At 40.4% G+C, this 18785-nt stretch overlaps 1 protein-coding gene across 2 annotated transcripts in view; it reads right to left on the bottom strand.

Annotated features, from left to right (window-relative positions):
* The window catches only part of arhgap1 (Rho GTPase activating protein 1), a 75579-nt gene that overhangs the window by 6883 nt on the left and 49911 nt on the right, over positions 1-18785 (bottom strand). For both annotated transcript variants that reach the window (XM_039754633.1, XM_039754641.1), the window contains exons 4-10: positions 4412-4499; positions 3960-4091; positions 3223-3309; positions 2533-2631; positions 2281-2388; positions 213-289; positions 38-115 (exon numbers count right to left, since the gene is read on the bottom strand). In XM_039754633.1, the coding sequence (XP_039610567.1) occupies positions 38-115; positions 213-289; positions 2281-2388; positions 2533-2631; positions 3223-3309; positions 3960-4091; positions 4412-4499 (669 nt within the window). The remainder of the gene's footprint in view (positions 1-37; positions 116-212; positions 290-2280; positions 2389-2532; positions 2632-3222; positions 3310-3959; positions 4092-4411; positions 4500-18785) is intronic.

Here is an 18785-nt window from a genome sequence, read left to right as displayed (position 1 = left end):
AAGTAACACACAGCCCAAGTGCTAAAGGATTACTCACCAGAATTGTATTTACTCTGCACTTCTTTAACCATGTTGACATTAGCAGACCTTCGGAATATCCCTTCTGTCTGCATCCCTAGAAAGTAGAAAAGTGTAGCTCAAGTGGAAAACTGCGAAAAAGATCTACTTAATAACTTATGTACAAGTAGACAAAAACCTAGGATGCAGCTCACCTTGACCACTAAGGTAGCTGATGGTTTCTCTCATAACCAAAGGAATTTTGTCGTCATTAGGACTTCTCTCTCGCAAGCTACAAAATAATGAATAATAGTAAACAAATAAAAGGGCAATAATGAAATAATTATCAGAAAAAATACACAGATAAATAAATGAGTAATTACAATGTGGAAAAATAAATTAAAGAAAAGTCATCAAATTATTATAAGACACAATGTCAACATTTTACTTTGGTTTAACAATGTAGTTATCTTAGATGTATTTATTTTAGCTTTTATTTCAAAATGCAGTTATTTTTAAAGATCACATTACATGCCGCTTTACATGATAGTTTTGTCACTTGTCAATCAAAACTAAAAGGTTCAACCTATTACTATCAGTTACTAATTTCTTGTAAATTACTTTTTCCTGGTTGTAGGTGGTAGATTGCCATTAATTTCATAGTACCACTTTTCTTACATTCAAACTGGCCAGTACATTGGGGCAGTGCGTTGTGATAGTTAGCTCTGCAGAGAAATCGTACAGAGCTCATTTTACATACAACAACTGTACAGAGCAGTGGGTATGTTAATTAAATAATAGTAAAGTGTACTTTAAAAGCATAACAATCTAGTTATTCTTTTAGAATCCACAGAAAACACCTCACAAAACAACAAGAAAACAGGATGCAGTTAGCGTTATTCTTTACTTCCTCCTTAATGTAGTACTGCCAGTAGTCTGATTATCTTTGTCACTCTCTCTCTGTCTCTCTCTCTCTCCATGTTCCACAGAGAACAATCCACAACCCCTGCCTGGAACTGCTATTTATTTTCTCTCCGAAAGTCACCACCTGCCCTCTTGAATGTTCTTGAGGTTTTTGGAATGTGGAAGCTCCCAGTCCTTTTCTAACAGGTTACTGTCATTTAAGCACCTAGCCCTCCTTCTATCTGAACAGCAGACTGTCGGCTACAATATGATGCTATTTTAAGACTAATTCATGATATATTGGGAATGCTGAGATAGTAAGTGCTCTTCAGAATATTCACAATGATGAAGATGTTCTCAGAGGTCTGCACAGAAAGTCATCTAGAAGCAGGTCACTTGGAATTTCCAGCTGTAGACATTCAACATTAATCTCTGCCTATGTGATTTCTTCATTGGCACCTTCTGTATGTCTGACTTCTTCATTAGTGGCATTTTTTTTTTTGATGAGCATTTCTCCATTTGGGCGGCATGGTAGTGCAGTGGGTGGCGCTGCTGCCTCACAGCTAGTGGACCCGGGTTTGCTTCCCGGGTCCTCCCTGTGTGGAGTTTGCATGTTCTCCCCGAGTCTGAGTGGGTTTCCTCCGGGTACTCCGGTTTCCTCCCACAGTCCAAAGACATGCAGGGTACGTGCATTGGCGATTCTAAACTGTCGATAGTGTGTGCTTGGTGTGTGTGTGTGTGTGTGTGCATCCTGCGGTGGGCTGGCGCCCTGCACGGGGTTTGTTTCCTGCATTGCGCCCTGTGTTAGCTGGGATTGGCTCCAGCAGACCCCTGTTACCCGTTAGGATATACCGGGTTTGATAATGGATGGTTGGATGGATTTCTCCATCTGAGAATTTCAAATATATTGACAAAACTATCATTTTGAAAAGAATAGCACAAGCTTTAAAATAGCCATGTGGAAATATACTGTTCATAAAAGTCTTATTGTTTAATAAAAAATCTTTAAAAACAAGGATACTTTAAAATGAAAACTGTTGGAATAATTAAATAGAAGGTAGCTAAACTACTTAATCAAAATAAAATGAAGACATTGTATTTCATAATAATTAAATGATTCCTATTTATGTACTGACTCATTTGTGTATAACACTGTACTGTACTTTTACATGTGATTACTTATTTCATAATTGCCATTTTACATATTTCATTTTGGCATAAATCATAACCCATACAAATGTGACATTGAAGAAAGCTTAAACAATACTTTAGGAGACTGGAAAGCATCCTTTGAATGCTGCATGTCCACACCTAATTGCAGGTAATTGTTACTGTGAAAAGACAGGTTGATTACCACCTCTACCTAACCATGTATCTTACTGTGCTAGAGAGATTCCAAACTGCTGGTGCGGCAGGGACGGTCGAAATGGGGCAGGTCTTTGACCCTGGACAGGCATCTTAAGTGAAGCCCTCAACTTTTCATCATACCTGTAGTAAAGAGAAGAAACACATTATAAGACTGGTGACCTTGTTGCACTGAATGGCCTGTTTTCGTTAGCTTTGTTCTAGTGTTCTAATTACACAAAGGAAGTCTAATAAAATAGAAACATTTTTAGTTTCTCTCTTACATACATTTTCACCTGCCGTGGAATTACCAACTGTTCACTCTTTACATACTCCTGCAGGTCACTTAGGTAGTTCACATAAAAAATCTTCCGACCAAACTTGATGCTGGGAATCAGAGTGGAAGAACAATTTTCTTAATTTGATGTGCCTGCTTTGTCAGACTTGATTGTGTAAATAGCTTTACAGATTTCAATAATTTATAATTTAGCACATACAATAAAATTACAAGAGAAAGTGTATTAAGTTGCTGAAGCTGAAGTGAAACCTTGATTCATAGTCTTATATAGTTAGGTCCATAAGTATTTGGGCTCCACCACAATGGAACTGAAATTAAGCAATCAAGATATGATGGAAGTATAGACTTTCAGATTTAACATATGGGGTTTAGCAAAGGTATTGATTTAAGCTTTCAGAAATTGCAACCAGTGGTATACAGAAAGAAAATTACAAAAATTGTATCAATGTCCAAATACTTATGGGTCTAACTGTAAACACAGCTAGTCAATGTTATAACATCATCCTAGAATACTTCTACTGGGTCAAACTGGATGTTCCAGAGGCACCATGCAAACAACTCAAGATCTGTTGCATTCCTAGAAGACCACACATTTGTGCTGCAAATATAAGCAACATATAACCAAATGAGCTTCTAACAGGTATTTACTGAAACAGGACCAAATGGTGCCAGTAACTTACCTGATCAGTGGCTTGAACAGGATGAGAATTGTTTTAAAGAACATTGTTGGGTGGACAATGTACGCAGCTTTGAGGTTCTTCTTGTACCTGCAAGAGGACACAAGTCTACATTTGGTTCTGTCACCCTGTGGAGACCTGCAGGTATCCACACATACTTAAAACAGTAGCACACCATACAGTCATACATGCACAGAGCACACATTCAAATTAAAGTAGCGGAAACTACTATGGTTTTGGCTTATATGTTAAAAACAGACATGACAAGCAATTATAAACTGAGCAACATTTTTTTTTTTACATTAAACACCAATGCAGTCTGACTGATCGTCATTTAATTATAAACTAAACTACTTTCATCTGTGTACAGGACATATCTAAGCATGGCCGCACAATAACCGAATTCCCACTGCTTCGTAGTTCTTACCATTGTGCATAACTGCCCCAGTGAAAAGAATCTGGATCTTGTGCAGTAAGATAGAAGTATACAGTATATACAGTATGTATATGTTTATATATATATGTTTATATATATATACACAGTATATATATATATATATATATATATATATATATATATATATATATATATATAAACTTCACTACCAAGCCATGCAAAACTACACTCAGTTCTCTATATTTTGTATATACAGATTTTTGTTCATCCTTTAAATCAGGATACCCTAAAATACCCTGTAATGCCATTGTCCCAAATGCTGCCATTTCAAACTGCAGCTTACTTTCGATCAAATTCCCTGTAAGCATCCCTCAGCCAATTTAAGGATGGCTTATTCTCACTGGTGAGTCCATGGTGAAAGTAAATGAGAGTGTAGTCGCTTTCAACATACTGGTCCAGTGTATGTTTCAAATACCTGAAGAAGAGATAAAGCCAGTAAAAATCATCTGGTATCAACTATGTTTTAGAAGGAGAAAACATCTTGAAGTTAACTATGCACCATTAGATACAGCACACTATGGTAGCATATTATCCAGAGTGGATATACTCTTATACGCAAGAAGAAATGGAAAATGTTTTCAATTGAAAAAGGTATGTGCTGAAACCACTGTTTCAACAAAATAGATTAAAATATCTAACATTTTCACATTTAAACATACTCAACCCTGTTTTGCTCCTGGATTATATTTGGCCAGAGCTCTGAAATCAAAGAACCTAATGAATACATTTACTTACCCAAGAAGCTTGTGGTGGTCCAGCTCATGGTTTGGGGGCATCCTGCAAGCACTAAACAAGATAACCTTTCGGCCATAGTTGTCATCACCTGGATAAAAAGCAAATAAGTTTTTTTTTTGTTTGTTAACCAATGTTCATTAAACACATGCCCACTTACACATCCTGCCATCCCATCCCAGGTTTATCTGACATACAATGGTCTTTGGTGCACACTGATACAAAGAACTGCTTTAGTACATGATTGAGACTGCTTTGACAAATAGATGGCCAGATATCCTCATCAAGGACAAACTTTACCTATACAGAAACAAATGGCAGTTAATAATAGTTACTACACTTGAAATGTGTCTGAGGTGACCATCAGAAAAAGACAGACACAAACAGCCTTTCCAAAACATTTCTGAAAAGAAAAAAGGCAATCAAAATAATTATACTGAAACACGTGTATAAAGAAAAAAATAATAAGCTTTAGCCACTTGCTTTGCCAGACTGACAGATTCAATGCCACAAGACTCTCACTTAACACAATAGTGTCAAGAAATACTTGCTGCACTGAGCTTGATATACAGATATGTGCCGAGACAGTCATTTTAATTCAATAATTAACTACCAATACCAAATACTCCTTCTGAGGTGTCAATGGTGCCTCATTCTGCAAGACCCCATTGTTAGAAATGGCTGCTGTAAGGCTGAGCTGACAAGCTGGTTTCCTTTAAGAAACTTACTGTGACACAATTTTTTTGACATTCCAATAATGCACTACCTGCATGCACAAACTAGTTGTTGCAGGCATTATAAATCAGTGGAGTCAGAGCAAGTCACTAACAAAATGGAGCCAGTGGAATGATTAAAAGTAAATGTTTAAAAAGCATTAGGCATTGCAAGTGGCTGTTACGGTAAATGGTACAGATTATTAAGACCTGTGGTCTCTTAGATATATCAGGTATTAGGGTCAAATGTGTGTGGGAATAAAGAAAATGTTTCTATGAATTTTTTTATAAACAGCCAGATTATTATCTTTCTACCCACAAACTAACATTTTGGCATGGTCTGTGCAGTTTCCACTTTGCCTTCCTAGCTAACAGATACAAGCTTGCTATGTTGTGCTATACACTAAAAAGGGGTGCCTTGAGTAGTTTCTACCTAAACATGTCAATCAGATAAACACCCATGAGCTGACTGGCCTTCCAAAGTGCTCTTGTCAGAAATGTAACTTGCATACATACCTCAGTTCACTAGCGACCCATTACGACATGGTTACAACTCTCACAGCGTCATATGATATACTGTAGTGTGAATGCAAAAATATGCAAAAATTGTTTAAAATTATTTTATTATGATCATTTACTTGCTTAAAATGTATAGGGTGTTTTTGAACATCACTCAAACAAAATGTGTTTTTTTAGGATTTCTTTTTATCGATGTATATTCATTATAGCTGCATTTCAATCTTGTTACTTTTTATATAAGCATTTACGGGTTTAGAGAGGTTACGAGATAAGAAATGCTTATCAGCACAGCAAGCCTTTGAAAGAGCCCCTTTTGTTAATAGCAGATTAGTTAATAGCAGATGCAGTGCAGAATGGCACTTCTGATGCCATCAGGTCTTGAATGTTCTGGGCAGGCAATTGTTGAAGGGCAGGATTCTGATGAGGATGAAGGGGTTGAAGGTGAGCAAAGCAGGTAGCTGTAGCAGCTGCAAACTGAAACAGCTGAAGCCACATTTCCTGAAACAACTTTTTACAGAAGCAAAAGTAGACAAAAACACAGGAGGTTCAGTATTACTGGACTGCAAAACAGCTGATCACTGCAGGGTGTGCTAGGAGTCACACTGCAATAATCACAAAAAATGTAACTGTGGTCTGGGATTATTGTGGTGAGCAACAGACTATGATTGTGTAATTATATCTAAACATGAAAAACTAGAAGCAATTAAGTAGTAAAAAGTAGGCTAAAAAGTTAAAAAGTGTTTAGGGAAAAGGTTAAAATAAAACTTTGGACAGTTGTGGTTATTTGTGGCTGGATTGATATAAAAATATATTCTGGGTCTATAAACATCCTAGGAATGTAATAATATTTTTTAAAAGACCTGTGTATACAAGGAGTGTTATGTGACATCATAGGACAGTGCAATATGCGTCAAATAAGAAAAAAAAAATAATGCTTTAAATTGCACCTTTCACATTAACTACTACACTCACATGTTCTAGACAGACCTAGATATACAATTTATTGTTTCTGTTCTGTTCCTAGTTTAGCCTTATTCATCAAGTTGAACAGAGAATCATCAATTGCCATTGAAATCATAGAAGCAAATAACAATTAAGCACTGGTTTAACAGAAGACAGCAACAAGTAGAGTTATCAGTTTTTAAGAATTCCAAAGCAGTGTTCTCTTTTTGTCCTAAGCCATGTTTTATTAACCAAACTGTATTGAAATAAAGAGACATTAGTTGTGTAAGCAAATAAGCAAGAGAATTATGAAGCAATAACAAAACTCTAAATTTAAATTTCAACTTTAACTCTCATGCAGCACTTGCTATACTCCCCCTAAGACAGGGTGGTAAGCTTACCACTAGAATCCCGGACCACCTTCATTTTCCTCGCAGCTCCTTATCACTTCACCAATTGCCTGTCGATAAGCTTTAGTTTTACAAATATGTCAACTGGCAGCACGCAGCCTTCACTCACCCATCCTCCATTTAAACCGCATGAAGGCATCATGTAACAAAATTCTCACAGCCTAAGTCTGTGTTGTTGTTTTTATCTGGCAGTGAGTTGTAGGGAATTGTATGGGTAAATGATAATATCGTTATTTGAAATACAAATATTTTATGTGCATTCCATGTCTACAACGATCTCTGTAAATGTAGGATGACAAAACAGATACGAAGCAACAAATGTTGTACACATAGGTAAAACAGGAAATTTCTTCATATGTTATAGTAATAACATAATGTTGATGTGAAGTGTAGAATGTGTTAAGACTAAAATACAAATATCAAACACTTTCACAAAAGGTATAACAAAACAAGTGTGCTTTTGTTCAAGAGTAAAACAGAAATAAAAAGAAATTGTTCAAAGGACACGTGGCTATGAATGTGTAAAAACTGAAGCCCACATATCAGTCGGCACAAAATAATGATGTTGTATGAAATGTGCAAACACACACAGACAAAGTGCAAACATGGCTGTCTTGCAGATCCGCTCAGGTGGTGCAAAGGTAGACTTGCTAATCTGTAGTCAAGAGCTTGGTTCAAATCCTAGGTCGTCCCTGCATTTTTTTTCTCAGTTTTTCCTAGTCCCAGTCACATTCACGGAACCCGATCTGATGCTGTTAGTTTTCAAATAAAGACATGGTATAATGAAACAAGTGTGCTTTTATTCAAGAATAAAACTGAATAAAAAAATTGTTAAAATAACAACAAGATACCAAGAAAAAAGTATTTACTAGCATTTGTGTGTTTGCTTTTATCCCTTCAGCGCTAGCTCTTACAAGTTTCCATAAATTTATACAGACTGTTACAGACTCAGATCAAATGTATGTTTTTATTATATACAGTATTATTAATAATAGAAGCTCCCTACTCAAAGCACTAAATGGGTGAGTGCAGGCTGAGTGTGGTTAATTGACATATTAGCAAAACAAAAGCATATCAGCAGACAATTGGTGCTGTGATAAAGATCTGCTAGGAAAATTAAGGTGGTCTGGGACAACAAAACTTTTTGCAGACTTCAGGGATTGTAGTGTTAAAACAAGCCCTTATCACAAGATGACTGTGCAAGTAACCGTCTTCTCCATTAAGATATTTTAAAGGTAAGTTGTGCAGTTTATTTTAGCAAGATTTCTTTCAATGTACCCACCAAATGTGATGGCTGCCTCATTGACTTTTATGAGTATTTTACATTGACCTTTTAAATTTGTGGTAATGAGCAGTAAAAATTCAATGCAGTCTTTGTACAGCATGTTTTGTGAGCTTATTTTAAGTTCCTTCAACACTGTTTGAGTGCGGCCTACTTGTGAGTGAAGAAATTATTCTAAAATTCCTTGTTGGTAGGCATTGTGGTGAAGTGGCTTTTGTTAGTGCAGAAGTACTGTAGTTATAACACAAAGTAATTTAACTCTTTGATGTAAAAACAGAGATAAAGAAAAGCATTTTGCTGGAAGCAACCTGTTTACTTCTTCCGTAAAAGCAGTGGTATAATTTAACCCTTTAATGTAAGGAAACTATTAGGATGTATCAAACCTTTGATGGGTTAATTTTCACTCAAAGAGTCTCTCTCTCTCTCACAAGTTCACAAATCTAACAGTATTATAAATATGTTTGATATACAAATGTTGATAACAACCCAATTATATACCTAAATTGCTAGTCTATGAATGTTCTCATTTTTAGATCGGCATTTTGAGTCAGATTGGACGGTACATCCAAGTGGTTATTGTAATCTCTCCCTTCAAAGAATCTGAAATATCCCTAATTTACTGTGGATTCTACATTAGTAAATTATTTAGGAAGACACAAAATGATGCGAGTCAAAATAATGTGTAGTGTACAGGCATGTTGTCTCTTTAGGATTACGTAAGACCCACAGCTGCAAACATTATACTGTACTAGAGTAAAAAGGAAACTAATAACAATTTGCTGAACAAAGATGGAGTTGTTATTATTCCTGGAAGATAGCAAAAACAGACTGCAAATTCATCAGTTGAACATGAAACTGTTACTTCCTTATACTCAACTAGGTATAAAAGTTAATGGATTTCAATACTGGAATAAGATACACAAAGATGGAGGGGACAGCTGTGTGACCTCCTGTAATCTGTGGTTCTCATACTCCGTTCTGTGGAAACCCTTAAGGCTGAAGGTTTTTAACTGGGCACCTAGCCAAATTCATTAAGCCATGATTTCACAATTTCTGTGTTTTAGGTTCAGTGTAGACATTACAAAACTAAGTTTGGTTACATTTCTATTAAAATGTACCAAGCTTAGATTTTAAGATACTCATAATCAGTATGGTTAATATTCTGACTTTCTAGCCATTCTGGTTATTTTATTCATTATTTATCAATAAGAACATAAATGGGTCAGACATTGAAGTACTTGCAGCCTTTTAGCTTTCAGTGACATTTGCTCTGGTGTCTGCTCTGCCTTTTGTTAACTGTCACTATTAGGATACAAAAAAAGTGCAAACTAAACAGAAAAAGGCACATTAATAAAAAGCAAAACAAAGAAAAAGTTAAGCATTCCTTATAAATGTAAAAATCATATTGCTCTGCTTTTCTAAATGTAAAATAAGAAGGGAAAAAAGGCCAGCTAATTAAATGACATGGTAAAATGATTAACTGGTTGGAACTTAGACTTGGAGTACTATTGAACTCTGGTGTAAGGATGGTAAAGTTTCATACAAATCATAATCTGGAACACTTCATTAGTAAATGCAGATCCTACAAAATGCTAATGAAATGTACCTTTTATATAATAGATGTACACATGCTAATGCAGAAGTGGCTGTGAATGATTTTCACAGCCTCATCCATAAACATTAACACATGAATCAAATTGATGGATCACAGTAAAAGAATTTTATTTTTTAAACTTCTACCAAAATACTTTTAGAGCATGTCTTCTCCTAGCAGAGAAAAAATCACCAGTTTGGCTGCACCTCTATTGCTATGATTTCTATTTATTTAAAAAGTTAAAAGTAAACTCTGTCTGCAATAACAACAGTGCAGTTTTGGTCAAATGCAAGTGAAGAAAATCTAATGGAGTATGATTGTATAGCTTACTTTGGCTATAGCTGTGGCCGAGATTGTTCATATTGATCTTTTGCTATCTAATAATGTGTAACCATTTTGATTTCTATTTTCTTTCTCCTTTCACTGTTGATGTTCACAATATGTTTGCCTTAAAGCAGATATGATGGATCTTTTTAGAGGCTTTGTACTCCAATGAAATTGTCATTAGCAGCCTAAGGGGTTATTCATTACAAAATTTACCTGATCAAAGACTATTACTGTTTGGATATTTATTAAAAACAAAGAACAAAAATTATACAAAAAATATACATATTTTTTATATATTTTACATACATATTCACACAGTGGCTATAGAAAAGAATCACCCCCTTTGAAATATTTCCTTTTTTTTTTGCTTTACAGCCTTAAATGAAAATACACACGCAAAAAATATTTCTTCCCAGCTTTACTTACTCAACGCAAACAATAACATCAAAGTGAAAGATATCACAGCTACAGTTCAGTAAAATTATAAAAAAATCAAAAACAAGACATACTGAGATTAATAAAGGATCACCCCCCCAATGTCAATATTTTCTTGAACCACCTTTTGCTTTAATGACAGCCTTGAATCTGTTGGGATACTTCTCTATCAGCTTTGCACATCTAGGTTGAGCAATATTTGCCCACTCTTCTTTACAGAACTGTTCCAAGTTCAGTCAAATTGGATGGTAAGCGTTGGTGGACTGCTATCTTCAAATCTTTACACAGATTTTCAATGGGATTTAGGTCTGGAATCTGACTGAGCCACGCGAGGACATTCACTTTTTTGTCCTTCAGCCACTGTGTGGTCAATTTTGCTGTGTGCTTCGGGTCGTTGTCATGTTGAAAGGTGAACATTCTGCCCATCTTTAACTTTCTGGCAGAGGGTAGCAGGTTTTCCTCAAGAATTTGACGGTATTTTGCCCCATTCATTTTTCCTTCTACCCTAACGAGAGCCCCAGGCCCTGCGGCAGAGAAACACCCCCACAACAGGATGCTGCCACCTCATTCTTTACTATAGGTATGGTGTGTTGTGGATGGTGAGCGGCATTGGATTTCCGCCAGGTCTCCTGTTTGGTATTGAGGCCAAATAGTTCGATTTTGGTCTCATCTGACCATAAGACCTTTTTCCACTTGGCATCAGAATATGCAAGGTGCTTTCTGGACAAGCTCAAATGAGCCTTAATGTGTCCTTTCTTGAGAAGTGGCTTTTTCCTTGTGACCCTCCCAAACAAGCCACAATTGTGGAGCGCTTGTAAAATTGTTGTCACTTTACTCTGCTCCTTGAGATTGATAAAGCCTTTGAGATTTTTTTGTATCCATCTCCTGCATTATGTCTGTCTACAACTCTATCCCTGATATCTTTTAAAAGTGGCTTGCCACCCATAGTCAATTGTTCGCTGTCGGTTGCACTGCCAAGCAAGGGAATGCTCCAGGAATAGCTGTTTTTATGCTTCACTAATCACACGGATTACAATTGATCACAGCCAGTAACCATGGTCTGCAATGGAAATGGTGGTTACTTACACCTGATTGAGTTTGGGGGGGATTGGCTGGGGGTGGTGATCCTTTATTAATCTCAATATTTCTTGTTTTTGGTTTTTTAAAATTCTTCTGAACTGTAAGCTGTGATATCTTTCACTTGGATGTTATAGATACATTGAGTAAGTAAAGCTGGAAAAAATACTGTTTTTTGTGTGTTTTCATTTATATATTTTCATACACACACACACACACACACACACACACACACAGCTATATACACTGTATACATTGCAGGATATTCTTCTATTTAAATTGCAACCTTAATTTTGGAAGTTCTGTTGCATGTAAAAAAAAATACAGAAAATTTAATTTAAGGAGAATTGAATAATTGAAGTATTTTAAACAGAAATATGTGGAGTTCAGTACTCCAAACACAGTAATGGAGTAAAAGTGTTTCAAATTAATTGTACTGCAGCATAACCTTCCCATAATGGTTCCAAACTGATTTCATTTCAGCAAGACCTGGTATGATAGTTACAGTCCACTCTCAAATATACTGTACTATTCAAACTTTGACTTTCTTTCCCTGTGTGGCTAATAACCTGCAGAATACATTTCAACATCGCTATGTTTATTTGAAAGCCATCCACTCACATTGTTGACTTTTTTTTTAAGCACCTTTTTTTTGGTTAATCATTTCTTTATACTGTACTATAAAAATCTGCCAGTTATTTAAGCTTCATGAACAATTTGATAGCTTTAATTCTGGCCACTGCCAAATAATGGATTTAATGCAATACACCACACGTGGGCATTTTTACTTTGCATGACTTTAATCCTATAAGATGTACTTTAAGGTCTCTCACATAAAGCTGAAGTACATAGTTCACACAGAGATGAAACTGGGCAGATGCGGATAAAATAGAATATTCCATTCATTAAGAAATATCTCATAAATCATGTACTTTTGCCTTCAGCACATAAGCACAAACTGCAATGGAAAAATACAGAACATAAAACATAAGTTTAACACATCAATAAAACAAATATGATGTCCAGATCGTGTTTTTCTCTATTTGTGTCTCTCTTTGAAACATGCAAAGGTGTTCATTATGCCATTAAGTTTGATGCCACCTCCTCCCTACTTTTGAGCAGTCATGGAATGCACTATTTTTGGGAGGGACATATTTACAAAGATTTTATCATTCATGAAATCGTTGCTGCGGGCTGGTGTGCTAGAAGACTGCACTATCATTCTTCTCTGTGCACTTTTGTAACAGTATGGTAAACATACACTTTCAAAGATTACCTATCATATCACTGATAAGACAAGAGATAATTATTAACATTAATCCTGAAATGCTACCACTTGTTAAAAATAATAAGCATCCTCAGTTAATACGGTCGTTCAGTTGACCACTACATTATGTCACACACGTGTGCATGGGAAGCAGCTGAAGGGCTTAGACAATACTGTTTATACATCTGCCCGGGGGGGTACGCTGACGCTCTTTCTGAGTTCTCTGCAGGTCTTACCGGAAATCCCACCAGGAGCCGCCATTTCCAGGAAGGACACATCACTTCCGGTTCCGGCCCCAAGAATGAGGTCACTTCGGTTCCGGCCCCAAGGATGATGTCACTTCCAGTTCCGGCCCAGAGGGCGACATCATTTCCGCCCTCTGTGCTATAAAGCTCACTGCCTTTGCTTAGGCAGGCAGTTCTGTTTTGGACTCTGTTGTGTAAACTGTTTAAAATGCCTCAAAGACTTTTGCAGCGGAAACCGCATTAAGCGGGTGGCTGCCCCAAACCTTTCCGCCTCTGGTCTCCAGTTCTTACAGTGGCGTAGTCGGCAGGATGGTGTCCCGAAGAACCGGGACACGAACTTCAAGGAACCAGGTGGGTGAGTACGGGGCCGAGTTTGGGGCAGGGAGTGCGCGGAGGGTCAGGAAGGGCGGTGCAGGCTCTGCTCCACGAGCATAACCCGGGGCTACCAACCCATCTCGTGGAGAAGGTAGAGGGGACCCACAGGCGTGGGCTGGCTTCTGGGGAAAACACGAGTGGCTCAGTATGCTCTTCTGGGTAGGAAAGCCGAGCCGCCCATCGGGACCAAGGTCCCTGTTAACGATGGGCTGTCCCCAGGCCGGCAGGTGAAGAATATAATAGACTGGGAGTTTAACCCAACAAAGGGCTGTCAGAGCAGGCTATGGCTCTCTGGCAACAGGTGGGTGAGTGGCTACGGCCATTTGATTTGACCCCTTGCAAATAGTGCAGCAAGTGGCCTGTTTTTGCTGCTACAGCGATACCCCAGGAATTTGCCCAGCCGGCCTGGGCGAATTCCATTCTATGGACGAGCTGCTACAGCTCTTGCAACCCAGAGGCGGCTGTGAAACCGGGAGGCAGAACAGCCGCTCTGTGGACTACCGGGAGTTATGTCCTACAAAGCAGTCCCTTCCACGCAATCCAGAGCCTGTTCGAAGTCGCGGGCCGTCTGGCTGCGACCTGTCGAGGAACAAGGCGGACCGTAGGGGACAATGGCGGGGTTGTTTGTGTGCCCTTAGCAATCCCTGGCGGATAAACATACGGAGAGCTTCTTATTAATGGACATATGGTAACAGCGCTGTTTGATTCCGGCAGTAGCGTGTCTGTCGTTGCTCGCCGTTTTGTTCTACCGCAACAATGGATTAAGAAAAGACCAGTCTAAAATGTATACACGGAGATATCCGCTCGTACAATACCGCCCGATGTTACGTATGTCTCGGAGGAACCCTTGACGCTTACGTGCGGTACACCGGATCCTCCGTTTCCGTAATCCTCGGGCGGACTGGTCTGACAGTAACGCGGTAGTTTAGAAAGCATTCCCGAAAAGCTTTTGGCCTCGTTATAGATGATAAAGATTCATCTCAAGCTGCTTCCACACCGTGTAATCAGCCGACAGGGAGTGGGCGGTAGGCCAAGAGAGTGCGAAGACTCCCGGACCGTCGCGGGCTACTCGTCATCCACTAGCGCCCGGCAGCGAGGAGGATTCTCCGCCCCTTGAGGTCAGACCGGACCCCTCTCTGAGTTGCACTTTCAGTTTAGAGCGACACCGGCTTCTTTCAAGAGAACAGTGGAATGGCGACTCTCTGAAGCACATAAAGAATGCAGTGGTTCTCGTTAGCGGCCAACGCATTTGCCCATGCCACAGGGACCTCACTTTGTCATGATAATGATTATTGTATCGGGTTGCTGAACATGAGGGAAGGTCCGGAAGTTGTTGCTAGTCCAGCGGACCTACGGCGGCAGGTTTGCGAGTTAGCACACTCCACCTTCTTGGAGGCCATCTCGGCTCCGATAAAACATTAGAGCGCATTAAGCTCCGTTTTTGGCGGGGATTAATGAGGAGGTTAGCGCTTTTGCATTTCCTGTCCGGAGTGTCAACTGCGGCAAATTCCTAGGAAGGACCGTGCTCCTCTGATTCCCCTTCCCCTTATTGGCGTTCCTTTGACAGGATTGGGGTGGATATAGTAGGACCCTAGAGCCCTCAGCCCAAGGATATAAATATATACTCGTCCTCGTGGATTATGCAACCCGATTCCCTGAAGCCGTTCCATTGCGCTCGGCTACCACTAAAAATATTGCACGGGAACTAGTAGGAGTCTTTTCACGGGTGGGCATTCCTAGAAGTCCTGACGGACCAAGGGCGCCTTTCACCTCGGAAGCGTTCAAGGAGACTGCCAAGTTACTGAAAATAAAGCATTTAAAAACCTCGGTGTATCATCCTCAAACCGATGGGCTAGTGGAGAGATTCAACCAAACTCTCAAGCAAATGCTACGTAAGGTAGTCAGCAAGGATGGGAGGAATTGGGACCAACTCCTCCCCCTTGTCCTCTTTGCCTACCGGGAAGTTCCTCAAGCCTCTACGGGGTTCTCTCCCTTTGAATTACTATACGGAAGACAACTTATTAGATATTTTAAAAGAGGGCTGGGAAGGGGAGGCACAGCCCTCCACTAATATTTTGGAGTATATCGCCCAATTGCGCGATAGATTTGATGCAATAAGACCGATTCTAAAAATCATATCGAGGAGGCACAATCAGCACAGGCCGCCTGTATGACCGTGTACGACTCTCCGGGAGTTCAACCGGGGATCGCGTCATGGTATTGGTTCCTACTTCACACTCCAAACTGCTCGCACATTGGCTAAGACCCTCCCAAATTAAGGAGAGGAAGGGATTGGTGACTATTTGGTGAAACAGCCCAATCGCCGACCAGCTGGCGAATATATCATGTAAACCTGCTGAAACCGTGGAAGGAGAGGGATCGATCCCTCCTCCGGACAGCCCTGCTCTCTCTTGCGAAGTAAGTTCCCTTAATTTGTGAACAGCTATCTCCCAGACAGAGACAGGAGCTCGAAGCAGCTATCCGCTCGGTCCCAGAGGTGGTAAGTGAACAGCCAGGTCGGACCTCTCTGATTGCGCACGACATATTGACTGACCCGGGGGTGATCGTCCGTGGCGACCCTACAGACTCCGGAGGCAAAGAAAGTAGAAGTGGAACTGGAAATCAAGCGAATGCTGGCACTAGGAGTGATCGAGGAAAGTAGTAGTCCCTGGTCCAGTCCCATCGTCTTGATTGCTAAGCCTGGCGGCAGTTGGAGGTTTTGCAATGACTTCCGTCGGCTCAACCAAGTTTCCGATTTGATGCTTATCCCATGCCTCGCGTGGGCGACCTCCTCGAGACTGGGACCAGCCAAATTCTTGACTACACTTGACATGACAAAGGGGTACTGGCAGGTTCCTTTAGCGGAGTCCGAAGGAAAAACGCGTTTAGCACTCCTAGCGGACACTGGCAGTATCGTGTCCTTCCATTGGGTTACACGGGCCTGCGACTTTTCAGCGTCTGGTGGACAAAGTGCTCCGGCCCCATAACTTCGTTCTGTGCTGCCTAGCTGGATGACGTTGTCATCTATTCCAGCACCTGGAAGGAGCACATACAGCAGGTCACAGCAGTATTACGGACATTGGGAGAGGCGGGCTCGCATCAACCCCAAGAAATGTTTCTTCGGGTTGAGAGAAGCCAAATATTTGGGCTACCTAGTGGGCCGGGGTACTGTGAGGCCACAGTGTTCCAAGTTGCAAGCCATAATGGCCTGGCCCGTCCAAAACCAAGCGGCAAGTCCAATCCTTTCGGTTTGGCGGGTACTACCGCCGGTTTGTGCCTCGTTCTCGAGAAGCGGCGCCCTTGACCGACTTGACAAAGAAAAGAGCTCCTAATACGGTGGTATGGTCTGATAAAGCGGGGCTGCATTCAGTGACTTAAAAGGGCTCTGACTTCAGCACCTATCTTAATCTCCCTAACTTCTCTCTCCCTTTTGTCCTCCAGGCGGACGCCGGACACAGGCTTGGGAGCGTGTTGAGCCAAAGCGTCGGCGGTGTTGAACACCCGTTATGTACCTGAGCGGAAACTGTTGGACGGGAGACCAGGTGCGGCGGTGGAGAAGAGGCTCTGGCGATCAAATGGGCGGTGACTCAGCTGCGGTACTACCTCTTGGGTCGCGTGTTCACTCTGGTGACGGATCATGCGCCTCTGAAGTGGATGGCCCTTCACAGGGAGTCGAATCCACGGGTCACGAGGGGGTTTCTTGACCTGCAGCAGGACAAATATCGCTTCGTTCATCGACAGGGGTCCCTTCATGCCAACGCCGATGCCCTCTCCCGGGCCCACGACCTCTCGGTGCAGGTCGCCCGACCCGACGGGTCTGGGCTGAGGGGGGAGTCTTGTCACACACGTGTGCATGGGAAGCAGCTGAAGGGCTTAGACAATACTGTTTATACATCTGCCCGGGGCGGGGTACGCTGACGCTCTTTCTGAGTTCTCTGCAGGTCTTACCGGAAATCCCACCAGGAGCCGCCATTTCCAGGAAGGACACATCACTTCGGTTCCGGCCCCAAGAATGAGGTCACTTCGGTTCCGGCCCCAAGGATGATGTCACTTCCAGTTCGGCCCAGAGGGCGACATCATTTCCGCCCTCTGTGCTATAAAGCTCACTGCCTTTGCTTAGGCAGGCAGTTCTGTTTTGGACTCTGTTGTGTAAACTGTTTAAAATGCCTCAAAGACTTTTGCAGCCGGGAAACCGCATTAAACGGGTGGCTGCCCCAAACCTTTCCACGCCTCTGGTCTCCAGTTCTTACAATTACTACTATGGAATTTCAAATGAGCCATCAACAACTAAACCAAAATATCTTCTCAAAAGCTCATTTGAATGTTCATACTCTAATTTGTTTTCTAATCTCTTTCTTTTGAAAGAGATAAATATGCTGATGTGGTACAGTTTATCACATGCATATTAAACAGGTAAATGATATATCTCTCGATTATAAAAAAAAAATCCTGGAATGAAGAGACTAGGGAGACGAGACGTGATCTTCATGGAAGACACTTAAAAGACCTGTGAGACGAGAGATTGGCCACGGAGCGTCTCGCAGGGACTTTAAACATGAGACTTTGTGCCAAAAGATTGACCAAGGACTGTCTCGTGGGGATGTAGAACATGAGATTCTTGCAAGACATGCCCTACTTACACCCAATATCAAATAAGACCACGGGCAACAAAACACTCAGTCATGTAAAGGCTTTTAGCAGCCACAGATCCTGGGCTCTCAGCGATTATAAAGCGTATAAAAGGCGTATAAGGACAATATGTTACAGATGAAACGTTGACGACTAAGCAAAGAATATAGAGCAGCGCGGAGAAAAGAGTCCCAAAAGCGTTGGAGAGAAAAAAATGCAAAAAAGAAAAAGAATAATCTAGGTGCAAATTCAGAAAATAAGGAAAGTAATTATTAGCCCAGAACAAGTGGAATTGAAAAAAAGCACCTCCAATCGGGCTCAGAAATAAAAGACAAAGAGTAAAAGGCAAAGTAGAACTTCATAAAGACATTCAAAAACGTTGGCGCAATACACATGCAGAGAAAGTTAAAGAATATGAAAGCAGGAAAATTAGTATCAAAAAAATAAAAGATGGCAAACATCGCAGTAGCGTAAACAAACGGAAATTATTAGAAAAAAGGGAAAATAATCACCAAGGACTAGGGGGCTTCATGTATAAACGGTGCGTACACACAGAAATGTT

The sequence above is a fragment of the Polypterus senegalus genome, chromosome 1 (assembly GCF_016835505.1).
Source record: "Polypterus senegalus isolate Bchr_013 chromosome 1, ASM1683550v1, whole genome shotgun sequence".
Lineage (NCBI taxonomy): Eukaryota > Metazoa > Chordata > Cladistia > Polypteriformes > Polypteridae > Polypterus > Polypterus senegalus.
Note: the sequence above shows the minus strand (reverse complement) of the source record. Positions and strands in the feature narration are given on the sequence as shown.